Here is a 13,953-nt window from a genome sequence, read left to right on the forward strand (position 1 = left end):
CTTTGCCCACGGTCCTAATCCTGCAACCACCTTCTGGAATTGCTCTTCCGACCAGTTGTTGATGTCCCTACATCCTTTGAGTATAGCCAGAGTGTATATAGGGGGTGTAAAAAGCTCACATTTTGTTGACAACAATGACTACCTTCTTGGCAGTACCAAAAATTTCAAGTTGGTCAATTGGAAAACTGTCTGGGGAATCCGCTGGGAGCACCAAGATAGCACAGTCCAATTGCGCCGTTCCAACAAAACCATCCAACCTTTCAGTTTCCTAACTTGCAACCAGGTACGCTGCCGACTCTGCGCATCAGTCTGAGCAGCTATAGCTACACTAGGGGGGTAGGACACCTCGGGGCCGGCGGAAGCAGAGTTTTCATGAAGGGCGGGGGCCTATTGTAGAGCGTAAGCTCGAGGATTATAGCTCCCCCTCTTTGCCAGACGACTCGCAGATGGAAAGAAACAAAGCACTTGATAAAGAAGGCAGGGTATATGGTTAGAAGGCACTGTGGGTGTGGGTGAGCCTGGATGGACGAGGAGGAGGGGCGGTCTCGCTGGGTTAGAGAGGTGCATGGGCAGAGGGAAATGGATTGGATGGCGTGGTCGGTACGTGAATCGGAATGGTTATCGACGTTGCTGGCCTGCTTGCTGGAGATGTCTTCCCTGAGTACTATTTGAAGCTTTGCAGGCGCGAGATCTAGATTGAGACAACTGTATCTTTGCTGTGCTTGACGAAAGTATGCTGATAGTGTTTTTTGCGCATATCCTCAGACAATAGAATTTGCCATAATTTATCATAGTTTGAGGTTTATTTCCAGATTAGAAGGTCAGCCTTGTAGCCTTCGAGCCTCCACTCTAGCCTTTTCTTCCAGTAGCCTCATATCAAACCCCTCCATTTGACTCTGAGATACACGAGAGGAGATGGATTGAATCTATTTTACTTCTCATTATTGAGTCTCGGAGCTTGGGCAGACTGCGTTTGGTTGAACTTCTACAAAGTTTCAATTTCCACTTTTCGTTAGTATACACACGACCACGTGAGACGGTTTTCACTTTACGCGATAATTCACGAAATTCGCGAAATTCGCGTCAAGATCACCTCGTCAACTAAGTGCCGCAAGGCTCGACACCCCGCTCACTTATCTTGATGCCGTCTCGAAGACAAACACCCATGTTCCGCAACTTCTATCAGCATGGCGCCTTACAGCAACATTAACAGCAGAGAAGATCTAGAAAATGAGTCCTTCTATCGCACTCCAGCCTACGGGCCCGAAGACATCATTTGTCCGGGTTCAGACATAGAAGAGACACCCGAGGAGACGAGACGGAAACGCCTGCGATATGAAGCGCAAGCACGACGATACACGCGTGGTCATCGCCCCATTCTACTGTCTGCGAGCCTCCGAGGCCCTTTCTCTAAAGAAAGTGGATGGACAAATCCTTGGGGTTGTCAGCGAAGGAAACGGGTTCAAGATGGACGGCAAAAGGGGCTGGAAGCCACGATCTCTTCACGAGCGGAGTCTCAACACTCTTGGCGCTGCGATGAATCTTCAGCTATGCCTACATGGGAGCGAGAACTTAGTGATCTACGCCAGAGAATCTCGCATAAGGAATATGGCATATCCATTCGATCCACATCCCAGGAGAAAGAAACCGCTCATGGAATGGGCTATGCCAATCCTGCAGAAGTGCTTGCTTGGCAAGCAAGAGCTGGCGCTGTGGAACGGATCGCCGTTGGGGATCGGTCTGTGCATCCAGATCATAGGAAAGAGCAGATATCTGGAGAGCAATCCATGATCACGTCAACACAAGATAGACCTACCTTTAAAGTGTCCGAAGTTGGAGAATCCTCAGAAGCGCAAGCAGCGGATTCTATGATCAACCACTACATGAAGACACCGCATGCCGGAAATGACTCGGACTTCACCCGAGGCACGAAAAGAGCGAGCGACTCGCAATGGCTTATGGGATCTTATGTTTCCAAGCGTGCCCGATGGGACGGGCCGGTTCATTCGTCTCCTACACCAGCCCCTGAATCTATAGCTCTTAGAGATCGCGAGCGGAGGTATGCTTCTGCTGGTTCGGGACAAGAGAAAGGGATCATTAACCCTCGTCAGCCTAAGCTAGGTGCTCTACGTTCATTGTCAGAAAGAGCACCAAGAAATCCTACGATCAAGGAAGCTCTACAACACACCCCGATCTTCTCGGCACAAGTTGAGAACCAAATGATAAACCATTCGAACCCAACGGGGTCCGGCTTTTCTTCGATGCCGGTGAGCTTCACCTCCCCACAAGCTGTCGCAGACCAAGAGATGGACAAGCTTCAGGGATTGCCGCAAGAACCGAGGTCTGGATCACGGACGTCGTCCAAAAGAACGCCGAAGAAGACTTCTAGGAATATCATAGACCTATCATCAAATCTCGAGCAGGATGACTTGATTGCCATCACGCCTTGCCCGAAGATTCATGGTACGCCAACTACTTCTGGAAGCAACTTGCGTATGAAAGCCAGTAGTGCTACTCTACCCAAACTTCCCCGTTCCGGTGACGATAACTTCACGGCTTTGGGCGATGATAGTTTTGTTAGCGAGGTAGCACCCTCTTCTCGAAATCTTGAAAAATTCCATTTCAAAAAACGGAAGAGGCGAACGAAGTCAACTGAACATGATAAATCAACAGTGGACAATATTCAGGATGTAGCCCCAGACATTACATCTACCAGAGAAGAAGTCTGCATCCCTGTTAATGTGGCAAATCCCAAACATACAGGACCCGATGAGCTGCAGGACCTTTTCAACAATGAGGGTTCGCAAGATGTCGAACATCTAGATCTAAAACATGGTTCCAGCGACCAAGAAGATGCAGGAGACGTTGACGATCTGGACGATATGGAAGATTCAAGGCTTCTAGAAGCTCCAGAAGACTTAGAAATCACTACAGGCCTAGGATCCAAGGAAAACTCGATATGCGATCAGAGTGCACAGCAAATAGATCCCGTGGAAGGCGCAGAGGGTAAAAACAAACCTACAACATACTCAGAGCCGCAACTTTTGCTCGCTCAGAATGAAGAGCCTGCTCCAATCAACAACGAAGCTGATGGGAGCTGGAATCTGGGCGAGATGTCTTTCCTCCGTGCTGTGCTTCGTGCTGCAGATTCGACAAACAACACGCCCTCCAACAAACAAGACAGCATACCGACACAAGGGCGTCCGCTTCTCTCACTAAATGAAGCCGAAAACAGCAGTCGTCATTCTGACTATCTCGCTAAGTTCGAATTCGGCGCTTCACACGATGTACCCGACTCTTCCTATCAGAGGTCATCTTCGTTGCCTTTACCCGCTCAGACATGTAAAGCCTCTGATCATTCCGTTGAAGAAGAGAGTCGATATTCAGATCATCACTCCCATACCAAAGTTGATTTCTCTCACATACTTAAATCTAACTCTTCACTCGAAAAGCTACCTCGAAAAGATTCGCCCTCTCCAGAAGATACCTCATTTCAAAGCCCAGGTGATGAGAATAGCCAAGAATCAGACCAGTTCACAGAATCCAAGACCAACCCCAATCAACTCAATGCAGCAAGTTCTCCCCATGGAACATTTCCTCCAACGTCTATACCTTTGACCAAGCCATCGCAAGATCCAAACGACTTCAGTACACAGTCATACAATACTACGCCATTCAAATTACAACGGAGTGTACGTCCACCGCATTCCAAGAGAATCATGAAACTATCAGATTTCAAAGCCCAGTCCTCAGGCCCCTGCGAAGCTATATCGAACGAAAAACAAGACACGATGGAGTTGATCCAACTGGAATTATCTCAAATCTGTCCCAGCAGTCGTCCACAATCTGTCGATCTAAGTGAGCGCGGTAACGATGACGAGGACGGCGATAGCTTTGAACAATTAAACGAAGCGAATGTTGGAGTTGAAGACCGTGATCCTCCAACAAGGGTAAGAGGACGAGACAGCAATGAGTCATCTGTTGATCACAGTGAGAGTTTTTGTGAAAGTGTTGAGAGTCAGCTTGAAGGACAGACTGCGCCCCCAGGCGAACAATCGGTTGAAGTCCAGCCTGAACAGTTAGAAGCCCCAGCACCAGATGATACTCCAGCAGCCCTCATGGAGCCAGGAGCCACGGGCACTGTAGCGAATGATGTAACCCAGGAGAAGATCAACTCTGATAAGGGATCAGAAGAACCATCAGAAACTAGCTGGGAAGGCTGCGGGCCACAAAGCCCATGGGCAACTGAGGAAAATGAGATAATAATAGTGCATGCTCCTGAGAATAAGGACCAATCAGAAGCACCGCACTCTGTGGAATCAGACCTTGAGATCTCCCTTCTAGAAGACAACGTGCTGGAAGCAGACAACGAGCTTGATATTTCTTCGGAATGGCAACGCCTTGAGGGACCACAGACTCCCGAGAACAGCGGATCGAAATCCTTCAATGGGCCCATACCTTTAACAGAAACCCCGAAGCCCGAGGAAATGATCTCCTTGGAAGCTTTAACGAGTACCCAATTACTTGTTGATGCTGCCACAAAGAACCCTTGGACGAGCAGCCGCAAAAGACCTACATCCTTGAAAGCAACAAAACGAGTTTCCTTTGGTAATTTATCCTCACACGACGGCGAGGACTCCCAGCCCATTGTGGTAAAGTTTGGGGCCGCATCTCCTCCACCGCCAGAGCGGCCTAGCCAGGAAGACGTATTCAACAGTGGTACGACAAGTGTTCCCAAATTCCAGAAACACTTCAAGAGACAGTTTAAGAAACTTTTGCCGGACAATGTGGCCTCACCTGTCAATAGCAGTCCTGCATTGGCGGCCCAGGCTGAAGCTTTTATCGCGGCAGATCGAGAGACTTCTATCGAACAAGAGTTTAGCACCAATTACAAGACACCAACTAGGCATCTGAAGCCCCGAAGTGAGACGGACAGTAATACCGCGTGGAGGCAACAGAGCGAAGCCGACATACCCTTGCCATCGTATTCGAGGTTTGAGAGAAGTCCCAGCCCTCCCGTCAACGCATCACTGGCAGGGTTTGATATGGAAGCTGCTCTTGGAGAAGCAGGAAACTTCTTGGAAGACTGGTCGGTGGACTCGGAACTCAAGAAGGCTAAAGAGTCGGGTACGAGCCGAGGGCAGAAGAGCAATGGTTATCGCAGAAGAAGATTATTCGGATTGGTGTAAATATGGATTCACATGGACGATCGCAAGGATATGGGACATGGAGATACGCTTTGGGAAAGCTATCCCAACGCATCATTTGGGACGTGACAGCATTACAGGTGTTCATTTGCTTTAAGATACCCGAAGAAGACCAACAACCTGGAATGTATCATTCCATGGAGAAATGAGATACTATGTCTATCAGGCAATTGCCTTGTGCTACACATCAAGTCTCTCTCGATCTCTTGCAGGTTACACTGCCAAGTCAATGCCAGCGCAGTGCCCAAATCCAGGGTTTGATATCAAATTCTCCACGTGACTGAACCCAGCAGAGCCTCCCTCTATCAGTTTAGAAACTGCACATGTCAGAACAAGGACGGAGTCCTGACTCCGCGAAGAAGTATTAGTCCAGGCATATCATTCTCGAGTATTCTGCCACGCGGGTTGCTAGGAGCGGGCCGTTTGCCTTCATAGTTTTCCCAAATCGCCCAATAGTTGTCTCTCTGACCCTGGGAGCGGTGGTCTGAGACATCGACTTTGCTGGAGGAGGCAGTACAGTACATTGATCCATGGTGCATTCCTGAGTGATTGGTGAATGCAGGAGGTTTTTGGGAATCTGGACAGGTCGGCCAAGAGCGAAAGGCGGTCAATTGTGGTTGAAGCAGGCACGTTTTCGTTTGATAGGTTGAGATGTTGTAGCACGGGTATGAACATCAAGCAAAGGATATCCCAACGGGGGGTCGGGGTAGTCCAGTGGAAACTCCCGACAACGTGCGGAACCTTTTACAGTGGATATCTCGAGTTGTTAGCGTACGAAGGACTCATTGCCAGCGAGTCCCACGGGGGTCTATCTGGTGGGAGAGTGGGAGGGAGTGATAGTGAGGGTGGGACATTGTGAGTACTGTACGTCCTCTTGAGAGACAAGTCTCAGGCCCGCTAGCCAGCCAGCCAGGTACCGCATAATAGACAAACCTAAAGAATGGATTAGCCTTTGAAGCAGCTTCTAACCGTCCCAAAGTTCAAACAAATGCCCCTTGCGCTGTCCGCCCTACTGTACCGCGTCTTTTGATACCATACCCACTTGCGTGATCTCACCTACATTTTCCTACTCCACCGCACTACCAATCGCAGAACGCAGGCCTCAATGATGCAGCCGGTCTCTGTTGGCGTTGGCTGGTTACTTACCTGACCTGACCGGACCACAATCATAAAGTTCGTTGTCTGTCGTACATTCACCCAGGTCGGCAAGCATACCTGTCATGCCTGTACGAAGTATTTGTGTGCACGAAGGCCTCAGACATCCATCGCTCAGACATCCCAAAGAGGGACAGGCCACTGGACAGGGGTGGCGTTAATGACATAGTGAAATTTCCTCCTGCTGCTGCTGCTGCTGCCGGCGGCATGCATCGCTTCATCGCTTCCGCGCCCAAAAGATTTCCCACGTTCAAGCTGGACCGTGCAAAAACAATCTCTCCTCCTCCTCCTCCCATTCCCACTCACCACGCATACCACTCAACCTCGACCCCCAAGAAACGTGATCGCGCTGTCCCAGGTACAGGGTTACCAGCTTCCCAGCCTTTTCCCACAGTCGCATACCCTTTGCAGACGTCCCTCCTTTCGGCATTCGTAATCTGAAGCCGTGTGTGTTGCTATCTTAGCCCGTCCGCTCCCCGGTCAACTTTCCCTCCCCCTTCCGCCATTGAGGCCCAACACCTGCGAATCAAACTGCCACATTGCATGAGGACTCGATAGATGCCGCCTCATGTCAAGCTCCCCCATTGAGCCCGAAAATGCCGCATCCACCGCATCGGTGAGACCTGGGCAGGGACACAAAAACTCTCGGGATGGCAAACTTCCCAAGACAACACAATGGAACCCACCTCCACGAACCAAGTCGGCCTCCTTGTTGACACAAGCTCTAGCAACGACCTACGAAGTTGACGAAGGCTCTTCGACCGCCTCTACACCTCTACCCTCTTATATCCACCAGCTGCATTCGGAATCAAGCACTCTACAGACAGAGACGCCTTCAAAGGAGGCGCAACATCACAATGGCATGACAGGAGGGAAAGAGACAGCTGAGAACATGACAATGGTTGCTTCACTGTCTGCAGGTAACCTGCGGGCATCACTTACTCTTGGGAACACACCTACCTCGCCATCCACGGCTTTCGACATGAACGATGTCAGTGCGATGCTCGCCCACCACCGTGATTTCTTGGGCACCACCCAGATTAGAGGTACTTCTTTGGAGCGTACGGCGAAGGAGAAGAGAGTCCAAGAATTACCAGCAGGTCTTTATTCGACCAATCCAGGAGATACTGGCATGATTGTCGAATCTCTACCACCGCGAACCCCCACTTCCCCAGACTCGATATCAAGCAACCCCCCGACTGATGGCATGCGAGCGCAGTACAGGTCTTGGAGAGACGTTCGGCCAGGAATAGCTGCTGAGAAAACATGGTCAATTGGTGGACAGGGTCGAGATCCTGGCCATGGTGGGCAGGTTGAAAAGAGTATTGGAGAAGCGCTGGCTGGGGTCGAACCAAACAGTCGAAGCAGGAAAGCGTCACACAGTCTTGGTTTGTTCAAAGAAGGTCTTCCCGATGACAAGTCAAATTCGCGCGACAGCAGCAATGCAAGCCGCCTTCGAGATGTCTTTACGCATAGTAGAGCGCTTTCGGCAGTGGGCAGCTCAGGACTTCAACAAGGGCAGGAAACAAACACCAGGAGACCCAGAGGTATTGAGAGTCCAAGCCGACCAGACTGGCGAAGCCCTTCAAATTCTCCTTTCGAAGATGAGAGGCCATCATCAAAGTACGGTCTGGACTCAATTATGAATCCTACGGACGGGCTAGCTCCTGATACTGGCTATTTCGACATGTCTCATAGCATCGAGACTGTTACTGAAGAGCAAATCCGGAAGATGCCACCCAACCTACTTGCCGATATTCGAAAGCATCACAACTTGACTCCTGGTGCTACCAAGGGCTCTTCATTTTCGGGCAGCATACCTGTGCCAACGTCTGAAAAGCTGCAAAACAGGACTAATGCCGAAGATCAAATGGCTAAAAGCCACCTGGAGACTGAGGACGATCTCTACGATGGACCAAGCCTATCCCATGTCAAATCCACAGATGAGGGCAACGATTCTGGGGAAGAGCACGTTTTCAGAGCCTTGTTTGTTCCACATCAAAGCAATCACCAAGTCCAAGATGTGACCGGACAAGCGCTCAAAGCAGATGCAAGAACACCCGCTGTTAAACCATCTGTTGAAGTGACCTCGCAACAGTGGTTGGAAGAGCATAATATTCCATCACGTGACTCTCAAGAGAAAATTGAAGCCGATACACTGTCCACCCCTCACATAGCTTCAACGCAGGACTTCAGCCAAGAAACAGTGACATCTTCTTATCACGCAGAAACCGATCCGAGCACCGCATCTACGACTGATACTGCTCTCATCAAGACAGAGCCTATCACGAATGGACATAGTCAGTATGTCCATGATCACCAACTCGAGGTGACAGAGCCCCTCTTTGCCATTGAGTTGAAACCATATCGTCATCAAGTTGGTGGCCATACCACGATGTGGAAGTTCTCGAAACGGGCAGTATGCAAGCTTCTGAACAATCGCGAGAATGAGTTCTACGAGAGGATTGAGCATTATCACCCGAAATTGTTGAGCTTCATGCCAAGGTACGCATAATTTTCATTTACCTCTCAACTCCCCGAGCTCGAAGCTGAGTCCTCGTCAAGAAATTCGAAGCCGCACCCTATGACATCGATATTCTCTTACACGCGCTAACCATTGTTTATGCTTGTTGTAGATATATTGGCGTGCTCAATGTCACTTATCGAAAAGAACGCCGCAGATCTACCAGAAACGGCGACAATAGTACGATCACAGCAAGCCAAGAGCCAATTTCAAATAGCTCTCGAGATCAGATTGTTGCCCAGACCACAGAAGATTCATCAAAAGCTAATGGTCACGCTTCTGTCAGTCAACAGTCGGCTCCGAGAATGATAAGCCAATCTCTCGATGCAGCCACGCAACCAATTCCAACAGTCACTTTTGCAGATAACAGACATATTATTCCGTCAAACTTTCTGATACCACGTCCCCACCTTTCAGAAACCCATTATCGAGCACATAGTGATAGTATCGCTTCATCAACCTCAGCCCGCTTCTCCAATAGCAGTATACAGCCAGATGATGGAATTCATTCCGCTCAATCAACGACGACTCAGAATCCTTGGGGAAAGACGAATGTGAACAAGCAGTTGAGGAATGAGGTTTTCAAAGATGCGTTTCTCGCGCCTGTTCCCATTCAACCTCACAAGAAGCCTGCTTCTCTGATTCGTCCCCTGCCAAGCCGGCCTGGTGCAACGCTTCGGCCGTCGAACTCTGAATCCAGCTTGAAAGCAGCACAGCAAAGCCAATTGGTTGCATCAACGCCACAGGAAGATTCGATTCGGAAGAAAGCTATGAAATCAGCGGCAGAGAAGGTGCAAGAAGCTACAGATCAAAGTGCAAAGCAAACGGGCGCGGACGAAAACCCCGAGAGAACTGATGCGAATGGCGATACCACTAGTGCTGCTGAGGCTGAATTTGATGGCAGAGCAGGTACAAGTGCGCCTGAGACTGAGATGGCATATGCAGAAGGATCCTCGAGCGGTAGGCGTCAAAGGCGTTATTCTAGCGGTGGCCTTCGTCGGAAGCCGACTGAAGTTGCGGAAAGCCGGGGAGATCTGAAGTACTTTGAGGAAGCTGATGATGCCGGGTACAAAGGTGATGTGGAAGATGATGTGTTTTCAATGGATCTTGAGCTTTCAAAGCTTAACCCATCACATCCGGCACACAAAGTCAAAGAAGCTCCTCCAACGAACGATTATCGTGACACAGAGCCTGGAACTCCTGTGTCAACAGGCGACAATTTATCTACGAATGGCACCTTGAATATGGACCTTCCAAGACCTGTCAATCCCAAGGAGGCCCGAGCTCGACCAGATTCGCGTTCAGAGTATTTCCTGCTCCTCGAGGATTTGACGTGTGATATGAAGCGACCTTGTGTGATGGACCTCAAGATGGGTACTCGTCAATACGGTGTAGAGGCGAACGAGAAAAAACAAAAATCGCAGCGTCGTAAGTGTGCAGAAACGACCTCGAAGCAGCTTGGTGTGAGAGTTTGTGGGGTACAGGTGTGGGATGTGTCAAAGCATGATTACGTTTTCCAGGATAAGTACTCTGGCAGGAACCTGAAGGCCGGTCACGAATTTCAGGAGGCGCTCACTCGTTTTTTGTACAATGGTCTCGACTACTCTAGTGTTTTGAGGCACATTCCGGCTATCCTTGAGGAGCTTTCTCAACTCGAGCTTCTCGTCCAAAGCCTCGCTGGCTACCGGTTCTATGCTGCTAGTCTCCTGATGGTGTACGATGGCGATGTCGAAGACCCGGACACGATGGGACCGAAGGAGCGAGAAGAGCGTCTGAAGGGGAGAAATATTGCAGTTAAGATGGCAGATTTTGCCAATTGTGTTACTAAAGAAGATTTCCATGCAGATGAGCGCCCTTGTCCACCGAGGCATCCAGATCTGCCCGACAATGGCTTTTTGAGAGGTCTGAGGAGTTTGCGGCGTTATTTCATGATGATTGAGAGAGACATTTGTCTCAAAATGGGCATCGATTCGGCGGAGTTCAAAATTGGACCCAATGAATTTTCACTGGATGGTGTAGACGAAGATGATGAAGGAAACATCAGTTACTGACAGAGTATCTCTTCATGAAGCTTGTGGAACGGAATGATGTTGTTCAATTCGGTTGTATTGAGTCTAGGGTTGGGAACTGGGCATGGAATGGTTTATGATAGCATTATTTTGGCGCTGGACGGATGGGGACTACCCTGCATTGACAAAGGCGTTCAGGAAGTATTTGTAGATACCTTTTTGAACATTCTGCTTGGAGGGAATCGGTGCTGACTATTTGTCACACTAAATGAAACCTCATCTGAACTCACTACATTGTAACTTTCAACGTGAATGTCGACAAATTCCATCATCCAAAAATCTCAAGAGACCTCGGTACCTGAGCTCGTAAATTATAGTCATGTGCTAGCGTCTTTCGCTGAACGCGCTAAATCGCGTGAACTCGACGTTGATACAACGAAACTGCTCTGCACCAGATTCTTCATGACAACGAATACGACTGGATTGCGCATACACAATTTATACATATACCTCAGTTCATTCCTTGAGAACTTCTCCTGAGCTAAGCAGATCCACCATGCCGGCGGAGGTTATTGATCTGGTCTCCAGCCCTGACCCAGAGGCAAAGGTTATTCACAAACCGAAACCGACAGTGGACCAACCTACAAAAAATACTACATTCGAGCCATCTTGGGGTTGGAACCGCCTTTCTTCCTCCGAGGCGGAGACGCTACCATTACCAAAACCAGCAACGAGTAAACCTGCGACTGTGTTGACAAACTCCACCGCAAACCGTACCACGAAACCTCTGATGTCTTTCGCGAAAGATGCACATGAATTCATCGACCTACTTGACTCTGACGATGATGCATCAAAGTCCGACTTGCCCCCTCCCAAGAGACGCAGGGTTTCGTCATCCCCACAAGCTCGTCCAGCGAAAACGACTGTACCCAAGGCTGGTGGCTTCAAGCGGTCTGTTTCGAACATCGAATCATCTACAAAGGTGGCAGGATCATCGAAGAGTGCAGCGGCATCGAATCCGAAGATTACCAAGACAAACACCCAGTTTGAGGATGAAATTGTGTTCACCAGCTCTCCAGACTATCTTGCTGAGGCAGCTAGAAAGCGAAAAGAGAAGAGGAGACAGTCGCGTGAAAGTGACGACGACAGCAACGACAACGACGATCACGATCTACCCGCTCTCAATGCCATTCGAAATTACAACGACAAGTCAAAATCAGGTCGTAGCAAGACGACGAACACATACCCGATAGACGAAGATAGTGAAGACGGTTCTGGTCTTGCCCACCGCAAGAAGAAGGACAATGTTGCGTCCAAATTCAGACTTGAGGGCTTTGACGACTTAGAGCTCTCTTCTGAACCTGAGGCCTCTGAGTCTGAGCCTGTGCCTTCTCGAAACGTGAAGAATCCGTCGAAGAAATCCAAGGTTTCTTCCCAATCTGCGCTTGACAAATACAACGCAGAAAAAGCCAAGGAGAAAGCGGGGAAGGATAAGAAGGACAAGGCTGCAGAGAAAGCTGCAGCTAAAGAAGCAGAAAGGGAAAAGAAGAAATTGGAGAGGGAGGAGAAGGCACGACAGAAGGAAAAGGATGCGGAGATTGCCAAGGCTAATCAGCGTCGTACCGATAAGAAAGTCTCGATCAAAGAGATGATCGTTGACATGCCATCGTGCATAAATGCGAAGCTCAAAGATCAAGTTCGAACTTATCTCGAATCCAAGGAAGCCACTTACAATGAAGTCGAAAGCACTTTGCCCGTTATGAAATGGAGGCGAAATATAGACAGAGAGTACAACGAAGAGAAGGCGATGTGGGACGCAGTTCCGAAGAGGATCATTTCCGAGGATCATGTTATGTGTATTCTCCTTGCAAAAGAGTTGGTCGACTTGGTCACTGGTGAAGAAGGTCAAGACCTGGATGCTCATGTTTTGAGATTAAAGGCAAAGTTCGATTCTTGCAAAATCATCTACCTAATCGAGGGCTATAATAGTTGGTTTAGAAAGAATCGGCTTGCAAAGGAGAGGCAATTTCAAGCTGCAGTCCGTCCGCAAGAACCACCAACGGCCAGTCAGCGACGAAAGAAGAAGGACGATGAATATGTCCATGAAGATTTGATCGAGGACGCCATGCTCAAATTGCATGTAGTACATGGTACTCTCATTCATCACACTGAGGCTTGGAATGCTACTGCAGAGTGGGTGCTGAACTTCACAGAACAGATTTCCTTGAAGCCAGACAAGTATGTTTTCCTGGCGTGATTTTATGTATATCCACTTCAAGCTAACAAGTTTCAAGGCTTAAGAACCAGACATTAGATACTACATTCTGTATGGAGTCTGGTCAAGTGAAGACAGGCGAGGATTCGACAGACATATACGTCAAAATGCTGCAATCAATGAAGCGCATCACTCAACCCATTGCATGGGGTATAGTATCAGAGTTTCCAACTGTACAGTTATTAGTTAAGGGCTTAGAGGAGAATGGACCGCTGGCTTTGGCAGAGTGTAGGAAGGCGGCAAATGGTAATGGATCGTTCCAGGATGGAAAGATTGGCCCTTCAATCAGCCGAAGGGTGCATAAAGTATTTCAGGAAAGGGATGCTTCGAGTACGGAGGTATGATATTCTTATAATGTGCTTGCTAACGCATTGATTGAGTAATGATACATGATTAAAATGAATGTCAAGTCCTGTCTGTTGCCATGTCCAGGAAGCGAATTACACTTAAGCGAGAAGATAGGGGCAAGAAGTCCGACGTCATCCTTCTACATGGGACGACAGGTGAATCAAACAAGGCCCGTCAAAGTTCGAGCTTCACTGCTAATCATAATTGATATCAAAGTGACGACTAAGCAACTTCAACTACGAGTCGTAGCTTCCATTCACGTGCACTACAAAGGTGGGGTTGCAGGTTTGCGTAACTTCCTCGTCATATCTAAACAAGCAAGAACGAAGTTGCAATCCACCTCAAGAACATAAAACCAAGTTTCGGTCCAACGAGATCCAACATCCACTTCAATCTCAACATCACATCAAACAATCATCCGAGCGAGTAAACAAA

At 48.8% G+C, this 13,953-nt stretch overlaps 3 protein-coding genes across 3 annotated transcripts; all 3 read left to right on the top strand.

Moving 5' to 3' along the window:
* Positions 1–1,092: 1,092 nt before the first annotated feature.
* LY89DRAFT_163025 (uncharacterized protein) lies at positions 1,093–5,476 on the top strand. Its single transcript, XM_018205512.1, has one exon. It carries the CDS (start codon positions 1,188–1,190, stop codon positions 5,187–5,189), a length of 4,002 nt encoding a protein of 1,333 aa, XP_018077324.1. The 5' UTR covers positions 1,093–1,187; the 3' UTR covers positions 5,190–5,476.
* Positions 5,477–6,665: 1,189 nt separating this feature from the next.
* LY89DRAFT_703664 (SAICAR synthase-like protein) lies at positions 6,666–11,144 on the top strand. The gene is made up of 2 exons (XM_018217337.1): positions 6,666–8,867; positions 8,999–11,144. Exons 1-2 carry the CDS (start codon positions 6,931–6,933, stop codon positions 10,935–10,937), a joined length of 3,876 nt encoding a protein of 1,291 aa, XP_018077325.1. The 5' UTR covers positions 6,666–6,930; the 3' UTR covers positions 10,938–11,144.
* Positions 11,145–11,451: 307 nt separating this feature from the next.
* Positions 11,452–13,514, top strand: LY89DRAFT_727761 (uncharacterized protein; the record flags this gene model as incomplete). The annotated part of the gene is made up of 2 exons (XM_018219192.1): positions 11,452–13,133; positions 13,190–13,514. The coding sequence occupies 2 exons, from the start codon at positions 11,452–11,454 to the stop codon at positions 13,512–13,514; spliced, it is 2,007 nt and encodes a 668-aa protein (XP_018077326.1).
* Positions 13,515–13,953: the final 439 nt, after the last annotated feature.

The sequence above is a fragment of the Mollisia scopiformis genome (assembly GCF_001500285.1).
Source record: "Mollisia scopiformis unplaced genomic scaffold LY89scaffold_2, whole genome shotgun sequence".
NCBI classification, from domain to species: Eukaryota; Fungi; Ascomycota; class Leotiomycetes; order Helotiales; family Mollisiaceae; genus Mollisia; species Mollisia scopiformis.